This window comes from Octopus bimaculoides, chromosome 3 (assembly GCF_001194135.2).
Source record: "Octopus bimaculoides isolate UCB-OBI-ISO-001 chromosome 3, ASM119413v2, whole genome shotgun sequence".
Taxonomy (NCBI): domain Eukaryota; kingdom Metazoa; phylum Mollusca; class Cephalopoda; order Octopoda; family Octopodidae; genus Octopus; species Octopus bimaculoides.
The window spans coordinates 107,928,982-107,938,981 of record NC_068983.1 but is presented as its reverse complement, the minus strand read 5'-3'; the positions used below and the strand labels follow the sequence as shown (position 1 = coordinate 107,938,981).

At 34.0% G+C, this 10,000-nt stretch overlaps 1 protein-coding gene and 1 long non-coding RNA gene across 11 annotated transcripts in view; one reads left to right on the top strand and one right to left on the bottom strand.

Moving 5' to 3' along the window:
• LOC106874554 (uncharacterized) overlaps positions 1-10,000 on the bottom strand; it is a 371,224-nt gene that overhangs the window by 17,991 nt on the left and 343,233 nt on the right. The window lies entirely within an intron of this gene.
• The window catches only part of LOC106874729 (uncharacterized), a 379,303-nt gene that overhangs the window by 326,172 nt on the left and 43,131 nt on the right, over positions 1-10,000 (top strand). For all 9 annotated transcript variants that reach the window (XM_052966442.1, XM_052966441.1, XM_052966437.1 and 6 more), the window contains one exon: positions 3,401-3,475. In XM_052966442.1, coding sequence (XP_052822402.1) covers positions 3,401-3,475 — 75 coding nt within the window. The remainder of the gene's footprint in view (positions 1-3,400; positions 3,476-10,000) is intronic.

Here is a 10,000-nt window from a genome sequence, read left to right as displayed (position 1 = left end):
GCAACCCTATTTGCTCACCGCAAACTATAAAATAACATTTTTGAGCTTATTGAATTTTGATATGAGAAAAACCTACAACCTTCAATGCCAATAAACTATTATTGTTCCTGAAAGTTGCTTTTTATACCTATTATGATTTTCTCAAAGCTTACTAACTTGCTGTGTGTGCATGTATGTTTGTGTAATAAAATACATATCCTTATCTTTACAATTCTGTGATTAAGAAGGTTCTTTTTCAACCTACACTAGAATAATTATAATAATTCAAGACTTATCATACTCTTAAAATTTTCTCATAGCAATTGCCTATATTTTTTAATCTGATACATTCAAGTGTCCAATATCATAATAAAATAATTAAATACAAGGAATTAGTTTCAAAAACCTGGCATTACAGTATGCTTCTCATATAAAATTCAAATTTTGCATCTACTAATTTAGTCTATTTGTACACAATTATATAAATGAGATGAAACAAAAATTTGTAAAAGGTTTGTTAGTCAAAACTCATTAATCAGTATTAAGAATACTCACATAATGGAATTGTTATAGCAATTTTAAATAAAATAATCAATACAAATTTTGCATATTGGTATTCTGCATACAAATTTGGAGTCAGAGAGGGAGAAGAAAGAGAACATGTGTGTGTGCCTGTTATGAATGTATGTCTAATCTTATTATTTCCTGTGTTGCCACTAATTTCAGTGGAAGTGTCAATACTTAATTTTGTTTCATTACTTCTTTCTTATTGTATGTATTTATATCTTAATCTTTATCTTTTACTGATTTTAGCTAAAAGCTGGGGCCATGCTGGAGCGCCACTTTTCAGTGTGTTTGGGGGTTTCTTTTCTGTACTGTTTTTTGATATAACAAGTTAGATGGAGCTGCTCTTCTTTGTGCCTCCTGCTGTGATGTGGGCTCATCTGGGATTTTAGATAGAAATTTGTCTGCAAGCTCTTGGAAGACATCCACATCTACACCCTGCAAACGTCTGAGGCTGTTTGGCAGGATGTTGAATAGTTGTAGACCCTTAAAACTTAAGCTGTTGCAGTACTGGGTCCTTATATTAGATAAAAAAAAATGTGATCTTTAGTATCATGCAGTACCATCCAGTTCAGTGGTTGGTGGTTGGTATACCTTTCATTTCCAAAGCTGGGAGCCAGACCTACCAGGTTCTTCCATATATACATCACTGCATATCTTTCACTCCTCTCTAGGGAGTAGAGTTTCAGTTCTTGGAACCTCTCTCGGTAGCTCATCTGTTTCACTGAGTTAATCTTCTTTGTGTTGTGGTGCTGGATTGTCTCAAGTTCTGCCATTAGTTTGATTGATGCTCTGTGGCAACCACAGTTAGAAGCAGTAATCCAGGCAGCTGAGAATAAAAGTTCCCCATAGGAAATACATGGTATCCTTTTTTTCTGGTTCTGAATGATTGCAGAATCCATTCAGCTACATACCTGTACATTGTTGCCATCTTGGTAGTATACACATGGAATGTTGCATCATTACTCATGTGGATTCCCAGGTCATGCACTGATTCGAACTCTGGGATTGCACTATCCCTAAGTCCTGTGTATTGCAACTGTAGTCTGTCTGTGTGCCAATAGTGGAGTGCTTGCAACTTCTCAGCACTGAATTGCATGTTATTTTCATCAACCCATTTGTAAGAATCTAGAATCATTTTGAGAAAACTACCTTCTATCATAGTTTGCTAATCAAGGAACTGTTTCATCATTTAGTGTCTGCTTTCCATGCTGGTATGGGTTAGATGGTTTGACTGAAATTGGAGAGATGCATCAGGTTCCAGTCTGACTTGGCATGGTTTCTACACCTGGATGTCCTTCCTAATGCCAACCACTCCAAGAGTGTAATGGATGCTTTTTATGATCTACCAGCATGTCTGCCAGTTATGTGACACTGGCAAATTACAGTATATAGTGGGAAGTTACCTAAAGTGTCTGCTTATAAGCTCCGGTCACAAAATATAATTTACTACCAGTATTATCAGAAATAATAATATTGCTTTTAGATATTGTTATATTGGTAGTAGATTCTTTTTTAAGTTATCTCTGTGAATGTTCCCATCTAATAGTTCACTAGCTTATTTTGAGGTAAAGCAAATAAATATTAGACTAATCCCCTGTCTAACTACTTGTTAAAAGACAAGTGATCATTGTACTATTGTCAGAGGATAAGTTTTATAATCTCTACTACTTAAACCCACTCTTGGTTTTCTTTTTTTTTATATTTTGTTTTATTTGCTCTCTTTTATTCTTGTCAACTTTTTAGCTTTCTATTTTCACTTATTTACTCTGCTCTGTTAACTTCTTCCCTACTAAATTCACTTCCAAACACTTAGAATGATTTAAATATTAACTTCTATGAGTGTATTTTTCATCTCACTTTTCCTGCATTCCACTCTCATTTTTCCTTTTATGTCTTTTTTTTAAAGCCTTCTCTATATCTGTGCAAATGTTGATATTTCTATTCAAAACTCTGATACCTACGTGATTATTGTATACAGTCCCCAGCAAACAAATGAGTACATTGTATTGTATAAAATGCTAAACACTAGGTGGAATTAAGCCTACAATCTCTTTTTCAGTCCACTACTTTTTGTTACTGAAGGACATAAACTTCCTCAATGTCCATATACTTCAGTAATATTGATATTTTAACCATTTGTTTGCTTGTATGTTTATTTTACTTTTAAAGCTCATGCAGTATTTGATAAATGATTTGTTTTGTTCACATTCTAGTCATCTCTGATATCCTACAGTATTACGCTTTTCCATATATAAGTAGAAAAAAAATCTAATAGACTTTTGTTATAGCCTAGCACATACTCTGGCTTTGTCAGTATCTTGATGGAGAAGTATCATACTTTTCTCTGTCATTTATAATAAAAGTTGGAGGATTTTTAATTAAACTGAGTATTTTACTTTGTATGTTACCAGTGGTTGGCCCTATATCATTTAAATATGCTGCAGAATATCAGAAATGATGTTGATTGATTATTGATTACAAATCATTTTCAATGCCTCAGAAGAGAAAGTTCTTGAATAAAATTACCTTACATATAAAATAAAATTTGTACTGAAAAACAAAACAGGAATATCATTTATTATGAAAATTTCCATCATATTTTACTGCAGTATCAAATTATATTCAAGAAATTTTTTTTATGTTTTTTTTTTTTTTTTTACTTAATGATCAATATGCTGATAATTTTTCTTGGGTCTATTTTTGATTGTTTGCACATCTGAATGACTGATATTTTCCAATCTTATTCCTTCCATCCCACCAACCAAAACAAAAGAAAATGCAAGTGAAGCAATATGATCATATTAACAAAATCTACTTCAGAAATAATACATTTATAATTCTCTTTTTATTTCAGTTTGTCGAACATCTTGTCCACGTGGATACTATATGGTTAAACCTTGTACGACTAAAAAGGATGTTGTATGTAAAGGTAAGGTATTCAATTGCATTGAACACACTTGTGCTATTAGATTTTTACTACATCATCAATAAAATCAATATAAGCTATGACATAGCTATAAATCATTCTTCACAAGAATCATTATGAAAGTAAACATCGCTTACATCATCCACAATGAGATACTGTCTTTAAACCACAAAACCAAAAAAATGTTTCTTATGACTACAAACACAGTTTTAATTATAGTAGAGAAACTAAAGTTAGCTCTTAAAAAAACCTATAGATGTATTAATCGCCATAGTAATGTTTTTGTTTAAAATGCTCATGTGTACAGAATGAAAACAGAAGATGAAAGACAAAATGTATAAACTTTATCAGCAACAATTTCAAAGCATTTCAAGTTGTACTGAAAAGTAGGACTATTGAATTTAAGATTGTTGCATATATTTCTTCATTTCTACTGAGTGGATATCAATATCTTAACACTGTTTTCTGGAAATAACAGCATATGCTATTCCAGCCGTAATATCTATGCATAAGTATAAATCAATCAATTTATCTATCTATGTCAACTGCCTGTGTGTGTGTGTGTGTGTGTGCATGTTAAGAAAAAGATAGGGAATGTAAACACACACACACACACATATATGTACATACAAGATACAAGAAGGTGACTAAAGAAAGGATAGGAACAAAGGATATGACAGCATACCATTCAATTTGGCATTCCAAAAAGACATTATTTACAGGAGTGTTCCTCATAAGTAGGCCTTCCAGCTTCATTTATTTTTTAGTGAATGCTTTCGTAATTAATTGGTAAGGCATGGACTGTGAGGAGAAGGCAAAGTTAAGAGCAGTGCATGTTAACATTGATTTGAGCACTAGTGCTCAAAATAGTGATAGTGTTAATATCACACTGTTGGGTCCCTCATCATAAATGTCTTCCATACATAGGCACTGAGCTTTCAGAAAATTATTGACAGTCTATGAACATGCTTAGACAAAATATGCATTTACTAACAAAGCTACATGGCACATGAAAATGTTCAGAATTTTTAATTAGTCCTTTGTTCAGAGCAAAGTACAATATTTGAGAGAGAAGTCCTCTTACCATAGTGGGCAACATGGAATTTTGTGGGGCTAAACAGCATGTTAATTGTCATTTTACTGTTTATGTATGTTTCTGAGGTCTTGCTGGATGATACATACGTATATACATACATACATACATATATATATATATATATGTATGTATTATGTATGTATTTATATATATATTGTTATTTATCTGGACCTCTAATAGGAAGTGCCTTGAGTGAAAATAATGTGACATGATTAGAGAAGGCAATGTATGCCTATATATATATATATATATATATATATATATATATATATATATACAAAATGGACAGATTTCAGCCGGTAAACATTCCAGTATGTTTATTTATTCCAATGTATTAGATGAATACATTGGAATAAATAGACATACTGGAATGTTTACCAGCTAATGTTTGTCCATTTTGTATCCTCTCCACTTTCTTATTTGCTATATAAATCAAGGGTAAACCACTTTTTACCCTTGCCTTTATATAACATTCAGTTGCAAGATTGCCACGCAATAACTAACACTTGGGTATGTAATCACTTCAACATATGACATATTGTACACCATGTACCTGTTCAGGCAATGACCATTTGATGGAGAGAGTGTGCTAATGTACAGCATATACATTTGATCACTATAAACAAATTATTTGTGCAGGTCATTTAGCAAAAGCTGAACATTCATACATTGTCTTCGATGGGAGAGCCTATATACATATATATATATATATATATATATATATATATATATATATATATATATATATATATACATTTTATCATTTACTTGTTTCAGTCACTAGACTGCTGCCATGCTGGTGCTGTGATATATACACAATGATTGAGTGAACAAACAATAGAAAGTAGCACTCAACACTTCTAGTAGGAAATCCATATATTATGTAACAATCTGATTCAATTTAATGCAACTTGATATGCTTTATTTAGAAGCATCAGTTTGTTATATTTGGTGCTATGTGTGGTAGAGCAAGGTGGTGTTATAAGCTAACGGAGTAACAGCATCAGTAACAGTCTTTCTGTGGGACTAACCAGACTTGTGGAGCTGGAAAAAAATATGATGGGTTAAAAATTGGCAGTTGTGAGTTCCAGGTGAGTGTGGATGGGCTCTGTTAATGATACTCTGTTTGATGTTTGAGAAGTTGTTCCTATGTTCATGAAGATCTCCAGATAAAATGGGACAGAAAGGTGGAGCTGGAGTTTTCTGTATCCCTGTATCTGAAGAATTGTATATGCTGTGTATAACTTCTTTTGAAGTCATTAGTTGTCATTCCCATGTAGTGTCATGTAATGCCATTGGATGGTGGCCTCATAGACCACTGCCCTTTAGAGGCAGGATCCTCCCAGACAGCAGTTGGTAGGATCTGGAAAGTTACAGTTTGGGGTGTGTATTGGAGGTTATGTAGTTGTGTACCGGAGGATTTATATGTGTGTGTTTGCACCTATTGTAGCATGCAGTGTTAGAAGCATTGTTCTCTAAGCAGGAGTAACTAACCTTCATGTCAAGGGAGTTGGATAATTTATAATATTTATTGGTTCTAAGGAAATGTGTTTTAATTAGTGTCAGGAATCTCCTAGCTATGTTATTTGTAACATCTAGGTTTAAAGGAAGATTGAACCAGCTTATCTTTATCTGACTCTCTTTAAGTTCAGAAGTGCAAGTGAGATGTCTTCCATATATACTAACTTCTCAGTGATTTCATTCCTATCGAGATGTCTGATGAGTGAGGTTCATTTTAAAAGCCTACAAAATTTTAAGTTGCATTGAATTGAGACAAACAGTTATTAAATTATGTATTTACACACACACACACACACACACACACACACATATATATATATATATATATATATATATGGAGTAAAGTTAGAACAGTTGTACTGTTGGCACATTTGAAACCAGAAGCATGTGTTTGCAATTGTTCTATTTTCTCCAGAAAAAAGAGCTGTTTTTCTTTAATGGTATACTAGTTCTAGAGAAATTTGATTTCATTCAGCATTTGTTGCAGTTGAGGATAACTTCAATAAACCATAAATTTAGTTTATATGCTAATATACCTTTATTTATTATTTTGTCCTAATTCATGGCACCTGACCATTTTTGAGCCACTTTCGCTTGGTTCATTTTTGTCATCTGTGGATGTCTGTAGATGCACACACACACACATGCACATATATTATATAGGTATGTATATATAGCATGCATACTCATGTGCATGTATATATATACGCATATTTGTGTGTTTTATATATATATATATGCTTTATATATATATAAAATTATATATGTTTATATAGATACATACAATGGGTGATAAAATACTAGTTTAATCGTTATATAGGTAGTTACCAAGTGGAACTACAGAGATCAGAATCATAAACTTCAACTTGTTCATCAGGGTGAATTAGAGCAGAGGTAGAAAAGTCAGCTAGAAGAGCAATGAAAATGAAGCTGGTTTGTAAGTAGAAAGACAGACAGACAATAAACAGTTTTCAGGTATATACTTATATGCAAGTTACATATACAATTTACATCATGTAATCAGTATGTCTCTTTACTGCTGGTTTGGATGGTTGATGACTGGCTGGTATAACAATGCATATTATGTAAGCAGGTGCAATATGGAGGCAACATTGTATATATGCATAATAAAAGCTAAGTGAAGTATCAGCTAGTATGGATTTTGATAGCTCAATGCAGCAGAATCACTGCATTCCTTTGAAGATGAAAGGAATAGATGTGTGTGTATATATATGTATTTATACACATGCACATACATATGTACACACATACAAACATAGTTCGACAGACTCCAAAGAGGTTGGTATTTGTCTGCATTGGCAATACTTGTGTAGTTAAATTGATGAAAAGAGTACAGTGAGTTTGCTGTAAGGAGTGGAAAATCAACATTTCATACCATGTCCCTCTTCAGGAAAACTTGAAAGGAGAGAAATAATTTAGAGACAGCAGAGATTTACATCCTCTGAGTTAAAAAAAAAAAAAATAGAATTTAGAACTCTGCTCTGACTCATTTATTTCTCTCCTTTCAACTTTTCCCTGCAGTAGGACACTGTCTGAAACACTGGATTTTACAATCCACACTGTAAGTTCACTGTACTCTTTTTATTGATTCTACTACTAAATATATAAGCAATACACATATGTGTGTGTATATATATATATATATATTACTTGTGTGTACATATATATATATATATATACATACACACACACACTCACAAATATATTACACACAGAATTCTGATGAGCTGACATTCGATTGTATCAATACATTGATACACCCTAAGATTATTGTTGCATATGTTATATAATAATATAGAAATATTCTTGAGTACAAATACGAATGATGCAGTTTATTCTTTCATTTGTTTGTCGATTGACTGTGGTCATGCTGGAGCACCACCTTTCAGTCGAAGAAATCGACCCCAGGACTTATTCTTTGTAAGCCTGGTACTTAATCCATCAGTCTCTTTTGCTGAACTGCTAAGATGCAGGGATGTAAACATACCTACATCGGTTGTCAAGCAATGGTGGGGGGACAAAGACGCACACATAAATATATATGTATATAGTTATATATATATACGACAAGCTTCTTTCACTCACAAGGCTTTGGTTGGCATGAAGCTATAGTTGAAGACACTTGCCCAGGCAATGGGACTGAACCTGGAATCATGTGGGTAAGAAGCAAGCTTCTTACCATGCAGCCATGCCGGTACCTGTAAATGAATGTAATAATTCAATTTTCTCATTCCACTTTTCTTGTTAAAAATTACTTATATACACACATAGATATATAATAACATACATGCACACACACACATGTGTGTGCATTAGTTTATAAGGATTATTTAGATAGTGGTCATTAGCATCCAGCATACAATCGCATTCCTGATAATGAGTGGATGCCTACAGATTATAATGTAATATACATGTAATCAATAGATACCTTATGCATCGAATGTCCTTTCTTGTTATTTTATAATATATATACATATATATACATATATATATATATATATATATATATATATATATATATATATATATATATATATATATATATATAGGTGTGTCTGAATATATGTTTATGTATGCATATGTCTGTATACATGTATACATGTGGATATAATATATGTGTAGGTGTGGTTGTGTGATAAGAAGCTTGCTTCCCATCCACGTGGTTCCAGGCTCAGTCCCATTGCATGGCACCTTGGGCAAGTGTTTTCTACTATAGCCTACGCCAACCAAAGGCTTGTAAATAGATTTGGTTGATAGAAACTATCATGTATATATGTATGTCTATATATATATATACATATATATATGTGTGTGTGTGTGTATGTATATATTTGTGTGTTTGTCCCCACCACCACCACCACTTGACAACTGATACTAGTGTGTTTACATCCCCGAAACTTAGTGGTTCACCAAAAGTGGCCAATAAAATAAGTACCAGACTTACAAAAAATAAGACCTGGGGTCAATTTGTTTGACTAAAACTGCTTAAGGTGGTGCTCCAGCATAGTCACAGTCAAACGACAGAAACAAATAAAAGAATAAAAGAATGTGTGTGTGTGTAGGTATGACCGTAATTAAGATTTTGCTTTACAACCTATTTGTTTTTGGTTCAGTCACATACTGTATTATGTTGCGCTATTTTTCTGCTATTGTTCTTTGTGAGACCAATCTTGTAAGTGGATTTCATAGATAGAAACCAAATAAAGCTTATCATATATCTATCATGTGTGTGGATAGACAGACAGACAGATATGTAGATGCATGCATATGTGTGTGTGTGTATGCATCATTTTCCTGATTCTGAAAATATGAAACTCAGACAAGCTTGTATAGCATGCCACATATTCCCAATCAATAATTCAGACTCTAGAGTCTATATATATATATATACGGTGCCCCTGGGCTGGCTCCTGTGCGGGTGACACATGAGGTTTTTCGAGCGAGATCGTTGCCAGTGCCCCTGGACTGGCTCTTGTGCGGGTGACACATGAAATGTTTTGAGCGGGACGGGATCGTTGCCAGTGCCCCTGGACTGGCTCATGTGCAGGTGACACATGAAATCTTTTGAGCGGGATCATTGCCAGTGCCCCTGGATTGGCTCATGTGAAGGCGACACATGAAATCTTTCCGAGCGGGATCGTTGCCGGTGCCCCTGGGCTGGCTCTTGTGCGGGCGACACATGAGGTTTTTCGAGCGAGATCGTTGCCAGTGCCCCTGGACTGGCTCTTGTGCTGGTGACACATGAAATTTCTTTGAGCGAGATCGTTGCCGGTGCCCCTGAACTGGCTCTTGTGTGGGGTTGTTGCAGGAGTTTTGAGCGAGATCGTTGCTGGTGCCCCTGGACTGGCTATTGTGTGGGTGACACATGAGGTTTCTCGAGCGAGATGAGC